This window comes from Petaurus breviceps, unplaced genomic scaffold (assembly GCF_028583685.1).
Source record: "Petaurus breviceps papuanus isolate PSGF00001 unplaced genomic scaffold, PetGlider_PUasm1.0 181, whole genome shotgun sequence".
Lineage (NCBI taxonomy): Eukaryota > Metazoa > Chordata > Mammalia > Diprotodontia > Petauridae > Petaurus > Petaurus breviceps.
In genome coordinates, this window is record NW_027185784.1 from 4,240,027 (window position 1) to 4,256,997 (window position 16,971).

Consider the following 16,971-nt stretch of genomic DNA (forward strand, 5'->3'; position numbering starts at 1 on the left):
TTTAGAATCATTTAGTTATTAAGTATCTGCTCAGAATCCTATTTCTCATGGCTAAATCCAGCAACTTGCTGGCTAGCTGACTTTTCTCTAATCTCCTGTCTGGCACTCATCCATTTTGCTTCATCCCTGTCCTTAGCAATTCCCCTTCTTAGCCCCTCTGGCTACAGACCAAGTTCTAGAATTGGCAAGCACTTCCATCTACTCTCACCTGGCAGTGATTCCATAACCAAGCTCTAGGCTGAGGACTGGATACTACCTTACCACACCCTTTATCCTTCAAAGTATTTTCTCCCAACTGGCTTATGACAAAGTATTTCTTATATAACACCTGGGGGTGGAGTGTGTTGTTTAACATTAAAATAATATTCCCTCATTTCTTCTCCTTCCCAACAATAAGCAACAAAGTCCCAACAAGGAGAAACCACCCTATATCCACCAAAATGTACTAAGCAAACAGTCATTAAAGTGATTTTTTTATAGAACAGTGGTGTTAGACTCAAAGGGGCATCTGACTGAGCATGTTGTCTTCATCTAAATAGTGAGTAGGCAATCTACATTATGGGAATGAAAGGTGCAATGGTTAGGTATCTTGATTAAATTTATTGGAAAATATGGATGAAATATGGCATTTTAATTATTAACAGAAAGAAGACTGAATTGATCTCCAGCAAAGCTCAAATTGTTGAAGTAATAAAATGTAAAAAACGTGTCAGAGGCATGATTTACTATGATGATGGAAGATAATGTAATTTCCATCCTGTAGAGTAAGATAAGTTCAAGGATAAAGTAACTATATAATTGAGAAAAGCTGTGGTTGGTAAGCACTTCATAAAAACCATTTTTCAACAATCCTCTCTGGAACACTTGTATAGAAAGACAAATTGAAGGGTTTTTTTGGGGGTGTCAAAGTACTATGTACCCCAAGGCTCATTAGGAGACAGAGACACTATTAAACAAGATCTCCTTTTTAAAAAAAATATTATCTAAAATCTTGAAAATTGTATATATTGCCCCCAATTTTCAATGCATTTTAATTAATGTCAATAAATTCATTTTATATAATCTATAAATTATTTCACTATGTATCCTCTAATATTTTAAAGCAGTGATGACATGTCCATTTTAAGTTAACTGACTATGGGTATATCACATCTGAAAAAAATCTGGTGCTGAAATTAAGTAATGCTTGTTAACAGTGAACCTTGCATATTTAACGATATACATTATTGTTATAGTGCGTCAAGGTACTTAGGCATAAAAGGTAAGTCATTTGAAATATTTAATTAACATTATTTATACATAAAAGAGGTATTCCAGAATCTGTCAATTCTGGGGGTAGGAGAAGGGACAAGAAAATTTGTAGTCACCATGTCTCCCTCCCCTGAAGGGAGAAGTCAGTCACAATTATAGTTTTCTCTCCTCTTCCATATTTGAACTCATGAATAAGAATCAATTATCATTCCAATTTTCTAACACTCCAATTTGTTTCATCAATCTCAATTGATGACAATCAATTTCATTAAATGAATATTTATTGGGCATCTACTCTAAGCACCATGCTAGATTCTGAGTATAGATACAAAGAAAAATTAAAAGTTAATTCTTACCTTAAAGAAGCATACAGTCTAAGAGGTGAGATAAGACAAATGACTATAAACACAGGGCAGACTATGTTCTGTGGCAGCAAAGTTTAGATGAGAGAAAGCCTATACTTCCAAAGAGCCATACAAATTGCACAAATGTACATTAATAGTTATATACTTCCTATGAGGTCCTGGGCCTCAAGATTCAATTCTAATTAACTCATGACCAAACCTTCCAAGTAAGCATAGAAGTAGAACTGTTTTGGTCTTGAATTCTCTGATTCTTGGGCCCTGAGACCCATAGGAAAATTAGTTCCTAACTGGATAGCCTTGAGCAAGGCACACTGGAAAATACAGGCTTCATTTTGCTGAACCCTTTCCTATTTGATTGGGATGTGTAGTGGGATTAGGGAAAGATCCACGAAGTATGTGACATCTGAGTTAGATCTTGAAAGGCAAGTAAGATTTCTTCAAGGTGAGATTGTAGGCCTGAACAGAGAAGTACACCTTATCACACATTTAAAAATGTCAGATTCACCAAACTTGGGACATGCAGGGGTAAAGGACTAAACAAACCTATCATGCCACAGGGAACAGCAGAGGGAGGCTAAATCCTGGGGTTAAAACAAAACAAAACTCCATACAGAGCTATCTCTAGCTGTCAAAATATTTCTCTTCAAAACAAGAGAAAAAAACAAAACCAATGGAATGAAGGCCCTTATCACGTCTCCCCTGGACTACTGCAGGAGTTTCCACATAGGTCTCTTTGTCTCAAGTCTCTGGGTCCTCATTCCAGTTAGTGTTTCATTGATAAAGAGTTTTTCTAAAATGTAGTTTAAGCTTTATAATGTCACATCAATAAACTCTAGGGGCTCACTATTACCACTATGAACAAATATTAAGTAAATATCAAATCCAGTGACCTTTTTCTCCGTTCAGATCCTTTTGGAATTCTTTCCAGTCTTTGATACTGTTGATCCCCTTATTCTCCTACCCACCCCCTACTCTGGGTTTTTATGAACTTATCTCTCTGTCTCTGTCTTGCTCCCCTCCTTTCATCACAGTTGATCCTCCTCAATCAGATCCTTTGCTGGGTCTTCATCTGGACCTTACCAACTATCCACTGGTGTACTCCCCCACCTCAAGCCAATTCAAGGGTCTGTCCCAGGTCCTCTTTACTTCTTCCTCAATATCTCTCTTGGTGATCTCATCAGCTCCCATATGTTCAATTATCATCTCTACACAGATGATTCCAATATCTACATCTATGTATATGTATATATACACACATACACACACAAACACACACACACACACACACACGAGCCCTGACTTTTCTCCTGAGCTTCAGATACAAATCACTAACTGACTTTTGGACATCTTGAATCTGATTTCACACAGGCATCTCAAATTTCACATATCCAAAATGCAACACATTTTCTACCCTCCCACCCCAATTTTCCCTTTTACTGTTAATGTCACTATAATCCTCCCAGCCACCCCCAGTTTGCAACATCAGTGCCATCCTTGACTCCTTTTTCAATCATTCCACACAGACAATGTGTTACCAAGTCTTGTCGTTTCTCTACCTTCACAACACCTCATTTCTCTCCAATCACACAGACACCGCTGCAGGCTCTCATCACCTCTCACCTGGACTACTATAATAGCCTTCCTGTCAGTCTTCCTGCCTCAGATCTCTCTGCCTCAATCCATCCTCCACTGAAGTTGATAAAATGGTTTTCCTAAAGTACAGATCTGACCATGTCACTTCTCCAATTTGATAAAATCCATCTGCTATGTATACATTTTGTATTTCCATAATGTCTCTCCCATTAGAATGTGAACCCCTTTATGGTCAGAAACTATACACTTGTCTTTTTTTTTTAAATTCCCAGTACTTGGCACAGGATCTGGCACATCAAAAGTGCTTGATCAATGCTTCACTAACTAAAATCCTGTTTGGCATTTAAAGTCCTTCACAACTGGGCCCCAATCTACCTTTGCAGCCTCATGTTCTTCCCCTTCATGTACAACATGGTATAGCCAAAGGGATGTTCATAACTTCTCCTTATAAATAACATTATACCCCCCATTTTAGTGCCAGTGCCCTGGCTGTTACCCATATTAGCAAGTACTACTTTCTGACTTCCACCTCTTAGAATCCTATTTCTAAAATCACCTTCTAAGGATTCTGTCAGTTGTTAGTACCTTCCCTAGCCCATTCCCTAAGGACCTAGTTTAATCAGGGTATCCTTGATCAAGTGAGTCTCTCAATCCACATGATACATACAGAAATTGTAATGGGTGCAACACTCTGATTGTCCTCACAACTTAAGGAAGATGTGAAAATTTCACAACCAAGTAACATGTTCCCAAATTGTAAGAGAGGTACCACTTGGATACTTCCAAGTCCAGGGTAAAAAAAAAGGCTTTACATTTCTTTAGTCTTAGGAAATGTGATACTATTCTATGGTCAAATGGATAGAATTAGTAGGCAGTCTGGGAGACTCTCAAAAGCAAGAATAAATACTTTAAGGAGTCAAATAGTATTCTCTGGTAGTCAAGAAGAGAACTGGCTACAGAGGAAGATCCTAGACCCTGAGACAAAATACCTCTTACTCTTTTCCACTGCACCCATTATAAAGTACATTGAGTAAAGGGATTTCTGTATACTCTCCAACAAGCAGTAGAGTCATGAAATAGAGAAAGGTGCCTAGTAGATGATACCATGCCCAGCAGAGATCAGGTCCAGAGTCTGAAGCTATGGTGAGAATCAAGGTCAGAGAGTCCAGGAAATCTGCCTAGCAGGGTCACTGCCCAATGGGGGCAGCATGATCATACAGTGAGAAACAAGAAGACTTCAGGGCATATCCCCTGCCCATTACGGTAGATTTTCTCAGTTATATGTTCCTCACTTAATGTCTCTCTCTCTACTTGTGAACCTTATGGTACTGTGTGCACTTGTAGCCCCATGTTTTGAGGGAAGAAGTGATTTTTTAAAATTTTTTGCTACTATTCATGTTATGCCATTTCAGCAAATGTCTTTGCTTTGATCTAATTGTTTCAGATTGCTTACTATTAAAGATGAATGCATCAATGGGGCTCATGAGCTATACTTTAAATAACACTGACCCACAAAGTAATTCGCTTAACATAGTGCCTGGCACACAGTGGGCAGTTAATAAATGTTAATTGATTTATTGAATCTGGTATTTGGTGTAGACAGTGAGCAGAGGAACAAACCCAGAAATGTGAGCTGGAAGGGGATCACCTGGGGGAAACTACATTACATATACACACATGTATGTATGTATATATGTACAAAAATATATACATGTATATGTAGTATACCCATATATTTTCATGTCTCCACCAACAGAAAATAAGATTCTTAAGAGCAGATAACACTGTTATCTTTATATCCCCAGTATGTAACACAATATCTATCATATAATGGGAGACTAATCCATGCTTGTTCCTTGAATGGTCAAAAGACTTGGGAAGCCAAACACCTAGATGTGACCAATAGTGCTGCCATTTACTCATCAGATGGTCTTAAGAAAGTCACTAAAGTCTTCTAACAATCAGTTTCTCTGTCAGTAAAGTGAAAGGGTTAGACTAGATCAATCACATCATACTCAGACAGAAAGGGAGGATACTGAACCATACATAAAGATCCCGAGAGGACACATATTGACTTAGAAAACCACATATTAACATTTTATATTATCTACTGCATTGGTATTTATTTTGTTTTAATATTTCTAGATTGCATTTTAATCTGGATTGGGCAACACTTATGAGTATTGTGCCCATAGGCCAAATGTCTAACCCATTTGGACTACATTATGTCCAAGGTTCCTCCAAACTCCAAGATTCTTGGATTCATTATAGATCAGATGTCACCATGAAACTTTCCCTGAACCTCCAACTGGAATTAATATAGTATTCTTATATCATGTATAACATTCTTCATGACTTCTCCAACGTATTTAGGGCATTTTAAGTTACATTATACTTATTTATGCACATGTCTCTTCCCCCTACAAAACTCTAATATCCTGAGAGAACAGGAAATACCTTATTTTTATCTTTGCCACCTCAGTTCCTTGCACACTGAGGGCACTTGCAAAATAAATGTCTTTTGAAGTGAAGACTAAGGAGACAGTATGATAGAGTGAAAAAGAAACACTGGATTGGGAATCCACAGACCTGGGTGTCAATCTCAGCTCTACTACTTACTAGCTCTATGACTTTTGGCAAATTATTTAGTTTCTCTGTGCCTCAGTTTCTTGATGTAAAATAAAGAGACTGATTTTGTTGATCTCTGAAGTGGGAGGCAACTCTGAGATTTTATGATCCATGTCCCTATCTGCATCATCATTTCAATCTTACCAGTATCAGGCAAGAATTAAAATAAATAAATAAATGAAAATTCTTATTCCTTTATCTCAGTCCAAGATACTCTTGCTTTTTGCCACAACTGGGATAGTATTATAATTACTATACTTCTAAATAATTTCTGGATGACTTTTGGGTCCATCAAGACCCATCCAAATGAACATGGTGGTGGTAGCAAGAGAATTCTACCCCTTGTTGCAGCACACACAGGGTAAGACATTAGAACCAGTTTCCTGGGCATTAGCACTCTTGTTCCTCTTTGATGTGACCACTGTAAATTAGTACCAGTTTCTGGTGATGTGTGTCAAGTCTTTGGTTGTGAAGATGTCTGCAACAAGAGCTGATGTGTTGGATAGTTAGAAAGTGAGAGACATTAACCATTCTTTTTTCTCTTTGTCTAACCATGCTACCATCCTAGCTGATTTTTTACTCCCTTCTTCCAAAAATACATATTTACAGAATGTACAAATAAAGGTTGTTTGTTACATTCTCCTCACTGAAAGTTCACCCATGTGCATTTTACAGTAACGTCAGTGATGCAGATAATTTCTTACAATAATTTATAACATTTTGTTAATTTATAATTAATTTCACATCTGCACATCAGCTTTCCTATTTATACCTGGCAAGAATACAGTTATTGTTCCAGTTAGAATACCATCATAAAAAAAGTCAAATACAGATTATCTGCACTTGAAACAAGCTATCCAAAAAGCAAATTCGGAATATTAAGATAACACAGCATTCTGCAAAGAAAACACATTTCTATTAAAACAAAACAAAACACTGTTAATAGCTTACTGTGGCCTTGAGGCTTCAGCCTGATCTGTTTGAAGTTTTTCTCCTCCTTCTACTTCCATTGTGCAATAAACAATTCGATTTGGAGCAACAGATTTTAAGCCTTGAACTTCCATTATGACAATCTAAATATCAGAAAAGGAACAAAAAGGCATTGTGTTACATCTAAGACCAAAATAGGGGTACATATATGGTAATATTTAGTAATTTAAGCCCTGAAAAAGTACCTTAGGCTTTCCTACCTATAGCATTTTTTCATAATGGGACAATGTCAATCCTGGCCCCAGCCTGAAATTCTCTCCATCCACTGAGGCAGAATTCAAATGCTACCTCCTTCATGAAGCAATTCTCAATCAACTTGGATTTTAAAAGTTTTCTTTCTTATTCGGTTATATAACATTTTGTGATGAGGATAGCATAGAATATTATTCCCAAGAATAAATAGTTTTTGAATGAATCATTTAGCACCTAGAAAATCAATCAATATGATTCTCTAGGAGGAAGTTATGCCATTTATTTTGTTATATTCTTCAATTTCAACTTCTAACAATCAAAGATATAATAAAGAAATAATCTCCCCCAAAGTTTATTTAAGCACCAACTCAAATATCTTCTATCAACTATAAACTGAAAATTATTTTAAATTATTTAAATTTAAGGGAAATTCTTTAAGAGACCTCTAAACTCAGGCTGCTAAAATGAAAATGATTTAATGTAAGCATTCACAAATGCAAATCTGCAAAATGATTCACAACTGAATCTCAAAAACTGAGATGAGAGGCATATGCACGAAATATCATCTACCATAAGGCAATCTCTTTTTTATAACTGGTGGACACTAATGACATTGTCCCACTATACAATAATAAAAGCAGAAGTTTATATTAACATTTTACATACATTATTTGATTTCCTATGAAGTAGACAGCATAGGTATTCTTATCATTATTTTGTAGATTTGAAAAGTGAGCCACAGACAGATGAACTAGGCACCACCATAAGAACAACATAACAACAATAATAATGTGCTTACTATGTGCTGGGTGCTGTGCTATACACTTTACAATTATTATCTCATTTGAAATCTCATTTAGTTATCTCATTTGATCCTCACAACAATCCTGGGAGATTGGTGCTATTATTATCTACATTTTACAAATGAGGAAACTAAGGCAAAGAGAGGTTAAGTGACTTGTAAGACTTAAGGTCATACCACTAGTTAGCACCTGAGGTCAAATTTGAATTTCTATCTTTATAACTCCAGGCCAGGTGCTCTATCCACTGTGCCACCTTGTAGTGAATAGCATGTCTGGAATTTGATCCTGGATCTCTTAATCTCAAGTTCAGCATTTATTTCATTGTACCACCCTGCTTCTCCTCAGTGTGATCTCAGACATATTTTAATATTTATTATTCTGGTTTATTACTACCATTGTGAAACTGTGGGCAAGTCATTTAACCTTTATGTTGCACAGGCAACTTCCTAGGTCTTGGTTATTTTAAGTTGTGGTCTATTTCAGCAGACTGATCTCCTACTTCACTTACAATGACAAAATCAGTGAGTGTCCTACCATTTGTCATTAATTTTTGTTTTCTATCTTGGCATATTAGCTTTGTACATTTGAGAAAGACACAGAGAGAGGGACAGGGGTTAGTAACATGAATTCTACAAACTTGTTTTTAAAATAATTTGGCAAATGTAATTCAACATAATTGTTTACTTTGTAATCCTAGGCATTTTATTTTATGCACTTTGATACACAAGGATGGCCTTGTTTATTTTTATTAAACACAAGTTGAATTTTCTTTATTGTATCAAGCTTATACAAGTCATTCTTATAAATTCATATCTGAAGCTTTAGGTATAATTTCATGTGCATACCATTTCCTTTGATGGCTAACCTGGTATAAAAGCATATTATACTTTCATATTCAAACTTAAGAATACTTTATGGTAGGCAGTTATTTATCAAGAAAAAACTCCTTCCCCAAATCCACCCTTTCTGGATTATTCAGTATACTATGCTATAAGGTTTGTTCATTATAAGAATCATGAAATACTAAGACATATAAAGGAAATCAATCATTTTCAGAGTAACTGATTTTCCCTTTCAGATAATCCAAAATCCCAGTATAACCTTCTAGAAAGCTGGGAGGAATAAAATGGGAGATATAAATAAATAAATGAATTAAATGTACAAAACATTTTAATTGTTTCTTGTTTCATATTTTTTTTTCTAGAGGAAAATATGAGGACATTTGTTACCTAAGAAAAATAGCCAACACGATGAAATCTTTGTAGATTCAAAGGATCATAGACTTGCAGGTAGAAGAGAACTGGTAAGACATCTAGTTCAACCCCTCATTTTATGGTGGAGGAAAACTCTTGCCCAGGGAAATGACATATATAGTAAGTGGCAGAGGAAGGATTTCCACCCATGCTCTGTGACTCCAAGAGTCAGAGCTCCTCTTCTCTTTTTTTTAATAAAAACAGTTCTTAATCAAAAAATTTTCTTGCATTTTTGCTTCTATTCAACTGCAAACAAATTTATAAAACTATTGAAGATATAACTGAAAAGATGTTTCCAGGAATTAATGGAAGATAGTGATATATTCCAGAAGCTTCTAATACTAGAGGAAGATGTATCTCCATCTACATGGAAATAAAACTCAAGAGCAGAGCTGGAAGACTATTAAACAAAACAAAGAAGTATAGCATTCACCACTGAGGGATATGCTGAATCTCCACATGAATGAAACTCCTGTATCAGCTGACTTATTTGGAATACCTAACCTGAGTGCCATATCCACCTACTTTTCATAAAGACCACATGCAAATCTCTCAATCACTGATTTTAAGTCGTTTTTTTTCTTGGCCAGGAGGGGATGGTGTGTGGGGGAGGGGGGGGAGGGAGGAGAGAGTGGGCATGGTGGTCAGGGATCCTTTGTCTGCTTAATTTCAATCAGATGGTATGATTTTTTTTAACAACCTCCATTCATATATTAAGAATAAAGCAATTATGCAATCAATGTAAGATGATTTTAAGAAAAAATGTGTTAACACTAGCCCATATTTCAGATTATTATCCATTTACATGACATTTTTCTCTTCAATTTCTCTCTGTCAAATAGCCAAAATATAAAAGAGATGAAAGAAAGCATCTGGTGACACTATTTCTGTTATTTCCACGACAAGTTATTGTAAACAGGACCTCCTCAAACACCCAACTTGTGAAACAATCATTCTGCTCCCTACAACAATACTGCCATCTGTGTAGGGAATGTTTTACTCTGAAGAACTGCCAGTTTTTCTTTGTTTTTTTTTTTTTAAAGCAATTGGGGTTAAGTAACTTGCTCAAGGTTACATAGCCAGTTATTTCTTGGGTGTGGTGCTAAGTATCTGAGCCCGGATGCGATTCACAGGTCATCCTGACACTGGGGCCAGTGCTCTTATTTACTGCACCACCTGGCTGCCCCTGAACTGACAGTTTTAAAAGGTTTTATAAATAAAATAACAAGTTCATAACTCTGAATTCATAGAATAATTTACAGACTCCTAAATTATGAGGGAAAATGAAGGTCAAAGAGATCGGGAAATTGTTCATCATCTAATACCAACCTAATTTTGGTCCCCTGTTTAAATGCCACTCTACTAAGCTTCTTACTTGAGATATTGTTCAATATCAAAACTATTTGATTCTGTCATATTGCCTTTTCTGAGGTATTTCTGATTTGTTAATGGCCAAGGACAGGAATATGGACAAGGTCCTGGCAAAAGGAAAAAAGAAAGAGCCAGAATATATGCTTCTGAACAATTGAGAAGTGATGAAAAATATGTAATATAAAGCCTGTTTAAAGATTGAGTGTTAGAAAATGGAATAACAAGATGAAAATGGGGCAGGTAGAATAGCATACCTATAATTCTCTCCTTATAATGATATGTGTAATTCTCAAAGTACATCCAATAACAGATATGTAGGTACAGTAACTCATTGCTGGAAGTCTTGAAAAATCATAGAATCACAAATTTAGAAGCAAAATAAACCAGTTTGGCACAATGTTAAAAACCCAAACTATGGTGTTTTAAGTTACAGTGAAATCTCAGCAATTTTGACCCAGAGTGAGGGAGAAAAAATAGAAGGAAAACATATTAGACTTTCATCCTGTGCACATTTCAACCTCAAAGGATAAAGTAACAGAGGACAGAGGTTGGGAAAAGGGGCTGATCACCATATTCTTACCTCTAAATTTCATTTACAGAAGAACACAAAGGGAGAAAAGAACAAAATTAGACTTTCCTTCCAGCTGCTCTGGCGTGAATAACCACTAATTTAACCAGTTAAGGCTTAAATATCATTAATGGAGAGATTAAAGGCTGTAACATCTAAGACCAGGCTTACACCTAGATCCCCACAGAATCCAGGGGCAGTCATCAACTTCAGGGAATATGTATTATATTTCATGTAAACATATATCATGTAGAGAACCAAATTACATATGTAATTTTGTTACTTAAGATATTTGGATCTAGAGTAAATTAAGACTCTAAATTCCTGTAAGAGCTAAAACTGAAAGACAGAAAAAAGACAAAAGGTTACCTTTAAGCAACAAAAAAGAAGAAACAAACAAAAATACCACATGAATTTTATTCTTTCTAGTTTTACTGTCAAAAAGAAAACTAGGGGAAGAAAACCTTCCAAGAACTCAGACAAAACAAATTATAATAGAAAATCTTATAAATTCTAACTAAGAAGAATGATACAAAAAATCTATACATGTATATATGTATATACATACACATATATTAAAATAAATCCTTGAAATTATTTTGGAGAGCAGTCACAAAGTATATGATTTATAACTTGTGAGCCAATTGTTAATTTATTAATATCATTCTAAATTCATCATAAAAATTGAAATCTATATATTTCAAACAGCAAAAATGGAAAACAAGCTGTACATTCCATAATTAGATAATGGCTGAATAAATTATAATGCATGAATTTAATAGCATAATATGGCACTGTAAAGATAAGATATATCATTATAAGGAAATAGGACAAGTCTATGAAAAATGATGCAATCAGGATTATCAAAAGAAAAACTATATTCATATTGACTACAAATATAGCACATAGTATAAATAATATATGTATTCATTTACATACATACAAACATACACTTATATATCCATATACTTATAGATACCTATGTGAGTATGTATATATATATGTATTTGTATGTAGGTATATATGTGTGTGTGTGTATGTATATGTAAATATGCATTTGAGGTGTGTGGGGGGGGGGCATGTCAAGACCTCTGACTTTACAGAATTGAGCCAGAGTAGGCAAACCACAGTCTATGCACCAAATCTAGCCCCTTTTCTGATTTACAGAGTCCATAAGCTAAGAATACACAAGGAGATAGGAAATGGAGTGTCATACATGAGGAACATTAAGGAGGCCAGTCTTCTGCAATAGAGTACATGAAGGGGAGTCAATTGTAATAAGGCTGGAAAGGTAGGAAACAAAGAACTCATTCAGTAAAAATTCAAAATTTTTGCAGTTGCTAGGAAAACAATGGAGAGAGGAGAGGCTTGATGCAGGGAGATCAATGAGTCAAGGCAAGAGGTGATGAGGGTAGCTACGTATGTGAAAATGAGATGTGAGAGATGTTGAGGGAAGAAAGGCAAGACATGTTAATTACATATGTATATGTCTATATGAAATAAGTAAGAGTAAGGAGTCAAGAATGACAGTGAAGGGGTGGAGCTGGGAGATCTGAAGAATAACACTGGCTTTGACAGAAGTTTGGTACCTTAAGAGGTTTGGAAAAAAGCTGGCTATGGGTTCAAAGATAATGAGTTCTATTTTGGATATGCCTACTTTGAGAAGCAGAGGGCACCTAGTTTGAGAGGTCCAAAGGACTGGGGGTGAGTTGAGACTGAAACTCAGGAGAGACATGAGCACTAACTAAATAGATCGAGGACTTAGTTGTATAGTGAAGATAATGAAATCTATGAGAAGTGCTGAAGTCTCTAAATGATTGAGTAGATACAAGACTAGGAGACTAAGGATAGAACTTTGGGGAACACTTAAAATTAGAGGGCTCATATGATATGGATGTTGGTCAGCAAAGGAGAAAGGAGACTAAAAGGTGGCACAAGGAAGGCACCGTTAACACAGATATTTAATAATATTGATTTGTCACTTAAATCTATATGCATTTGCATATAGTATTTAACTAGAAATTTTCAGATGTAATTTAATGGATATATATGCATGCATATGTGTGTATGTGTGTGTGCATTTGTATTTGTGTATGTGTGTGTGTGTGTATACACCATATACACAGAGCTTTTAAGTATAAAAACCAGAAAATGTTATTTTTGCAGTTTCCCTTACCTCTAATGTGAACGACAGTACCACATCTGATTTTGACAGCTGAATCTCATTCTCGTCTCCCATGTCTAAGAACGCCGAATTCTGTGATCGTTTTAACTTCTGCAGTTTAAATTCAGGACCACCTTTAGATACTGGTAGACTTTCCAAATTGGCCATTAACAAATTCACAGAAGACCTCATCTCTTCTATGAACATGTTCTCCATTTCTTTTGCTACAAACTTGGGAAATTTCCTTTCCTTAAAAACAAAAATAAAAATATTGCTAAACATTTTGAATTCAAAATGTCACTAAATATGTTTTAAATCACAACACTGCTAACTCAAGTCATTTTATAAAGTGTAACAAGACGATAAATTTTTTCCAAGATAGTATTACCAAACAAATCCTAAATTGACTTTCTAGCATATCTGCTCTACAATTTGGCTTAAGAATAAGTCTTCAGGTCTGAACAATTTGGAGTTTCAACATATTGACTCTGCACTATTGAGGATCAGTATAGTACACAAAAAGCCAGGTATCATGCCAATCCACACTAACTTCTTCTGAAAAGGCAGCTCTTTGAGAAAACATGCAAACATAATTATAAAAATCAATTTAATTTTCTTTTTTAGGTGATTTGATGAATCTCAATTAGCCTCTGATAGCCTTTTAATTCTTGAGAACTAACTTTTCTTCAGGAATAGTATTTAGGAGTTAATGTCTTTTATGCTGGGAGACAAATATTTTACATTACCAAAGACATCAAAGGTCTCACAATAAGAATCATTTTGTAACACCTTCTTGTAACAACTTTGAAAAGTTCATAGTAAATATTCAACAACATGACCCAAATTTTCAAGATATCATATTAGATAATCTGTATACTATAAAAATTTATTTTACAAAGCAAATAGAGCTAAAATATATTAAGACTTCACATTCTTAAACTCATATTCTTAATCATCAGGTTTACAAAATTATATCAGACATTTTTTAAATTAAAAAAGACATTCAGAATAATTATTTTTTGTTTATAAATAATTGAGTCAATGATATACATCTATATTAAATCACAAATTTATGCAAAATATTAAATTATTTTTTCTCTAAGGTATTGCTAGTGGAATTATGCATTAGGGCTACCATTCTAGAAGCAATTTGGAATTATGAGGGGGAAAAGGACAAAAATATCTGTACTCTTTGACCCAGAGACAGTAATATTGGGCATATACCCTAAAAAGATAAATGATTTTTAAAAAAGTAAAGTTCCAGATTCACCAAAACTAGTAACAGAAAAGATGCCTATTAAGTGGGAAATACCCAAATAAATTTTGATAGATTAATGTATAGCAACATTATGACAATGTAAGAAGGAATGAATATGATGTAAAAAAGGAAAAGCTCACTTATGTGAACTGCTGCAAAATAAATTAGAACAAAATAATCCCAATATGCACAACCATTACAATAATAATGTTAACTGTCAATTCAATAACAACAAAACAACTAAAATCGAATGTTTTGAAATTATAATGATCGAGTCAAAGGACAGATATAAGAACAAACTGTCCTCCCTTATTTGCAGAGGTGGAGAACCATGGGTGCAGAACTGTACATGACGCTGGGCTTGACTGATGTGTTGGTCAGTTTTGATGAACTATTTATCTGTCTCCATTCTTTATTCTTTGTTACAAACACTGGCTTTCTGGGAGTGGCTCTTCAGAAATGTTAATAATAAGAATTCACATTACATAGCAATGTGAAAATTTGCAAACACTTTTGCTACAAAATCCTATGGAGATAAGGCAGAGAAAGTGTTACCATCCCTATTTTAGTGATGAGAAAATGCAACTCTGAAAACTTAAGTAACAGTAAGTATCACAGGCAGGATTGAAATCTTGGTTTCCAGAATCCAAGTCTGGAACTCTTTATATCACATCATCATTCTGTTTTCATTATAGCATAAAAGATACAATTTAAAATTTGTTTTGGGGCCTGGAATTCTGTTAAAATATGAAGGAAGGCTTAGAGACAATAGTGGTTCGGTGTAATTTCTGAAGAAATGTGAGTTGACAGCAGTGACAACAGCCATGATAATGAATTTATAAGACTTTGAAGGAATCTCTCTCCAGAATATCCTCCATCAGATTGTTGAAATGGTGAAAATCTTCATAATTAATCAACAAACTTATTGAAAATGAGGTAAAAGAAAGGGTGAAAGCTGGCTAAAAACGATTTATGATCCATTTTATTAGTGTCTCAGACAGGGAAGATGTTTCAATGTTAATGTCATGGCAAAGGTTACTTATAGTAACAACCAAGAAGGAATTTTGCTTTTGTTTTTGTTTTCCTGAAGGGTGAGATCACTTGGGCAAAAAGCTACTTTGGCCTTGGATTCCCCAACTGATTTTAAATAAAGTCTGCCATGTTACATTGCTCTGGAGGTCATGTAGCTGTACATCTTCTATTCTACCTTTATGAGAAAAATGCAAATAAGCAAAAAAACAAAATGACAACAGGGGATTTTTCAATAAATCAAGTTCCACGATGGATACTGGGGTCAGCATCTACTTATCATTAAATCTCACACAAACTACATGTCTACTTCCATTCAGCAGTATGTTAATGGAACTGATTTTCATTTTGACCTAAGCCTTTCAGAAAAGGTTAAACAACATGATGTTTTCTTAGGTAGGAGAGGATATAAAGCACTTTAGTTAGAAGTTAAAAAATTAACTATTTCTTTTTAATCTGCAAAAATAACATGGGGAATATACTTGTTTTATTTACTTTCCGAATACCGGTCATGGTACCAGTTATTTAAAATTCTAAAATCAGTAGATTTCCCTTGAGTTCTATTTTAATTATTATTTCATTAAGTTTAGACAGATTTCATCTTAACCTTTGGCCTAACAGGATAGTGTATATTTTAAGTCTGAAAACCTGTGATGCTGTTTTATGACCTTATTTTTGCATGGTGGCTATATTTACGAATTATCATAGCATATAAAATACAGCATTTTTCATTAGCAAATTCATTTGAATTCATGAAAGACAATAAAGTTATGTTAGGGTATAATAGAAACTGGACATGTGATTTCACTGGTGGAGAGTTCTTCCAGGTGAGGAAATCCCCAGGACCCATGCAAAGTCGGTAACTTCTCCATAGGGCAGTCAAGTGGTGTAGTGGAGAGTGCTGGGTCTGGAGTTAGGAAGACCTGAGTTCAAATCCAGCCTTGGCTACTTCCCAGCTGTGTGACTGAGCAAGTCACTTAACTCCATTAGCCTCAGTTTCCTCATTTGTAAAATGTAAAGAAAATGGCAAAACGCTCTAGTGTCTGCCAAGAAAACCCCCAAAATGGTCATGAAAAGATGGATATGACTGACACGACTGAACAATAAACTTCTCTGCAATTTCTAGTCTTAGATAGTGGGTTACAGTACTGAGAAGTTATAGGACTTGGTCACATACCCAGCATATTTCAGAAGTAAGACTTGAATTTAAGTTGATTTCTGGTTTACTCTCTACTCTTTCTCTTTCACATTTCATTTATTTATGTGTGTATGTGTGTGTATAATGGAGAAATAAATATATGTGTGTATGTGCACATATTTATGTATATGTGTCTATATGTAAACATATACATATACCATCTGTCACTAAACATAACATACCAAATGTAGCAATCTGTTATGTGCAAAATACTCTACTGGGCACAATATTAAAACCAAAGTCCCTTCACTGTAGGACCTCGGAAGGAAGGAAGGAAGGAAGGAAGGAAGGAAGGAAGGAAGGAAGGA

At 35.0% G+C, this 16,971-nt stretch overlaps 1 protein-coding gene across 3 annotated transcripts in view; it reads right to left on the bottom strand.

The window, feature by feature from the left end:
- Positions 1–16,971, bottom strand: part of CADPS2 (calcium dependent secretion activator 2) — a 729,035-nt gene that overhangs the window by 395,825 nt on the left and 316,239 nt on the right. For all 3 annotated transcript variants that reach the window (XM_069087109.1, XM_069087108.1, XM_069087107.1), the window contains exons 5-6: positions 13,191–13,427; positions 6,789–6,910 (exon numbers count right to left, since the gene is read on the bottom strand). In XM_069087109.1, the coding sequence (XP_068943210.1) occupies positions 6,789–6,910; positions 13,191–13,427 (359 nt within the window). The remainder of the gene's footprint in view (positions 1–6,788; positions 6,911–13,190; positions 13,428–16,971) is intronic.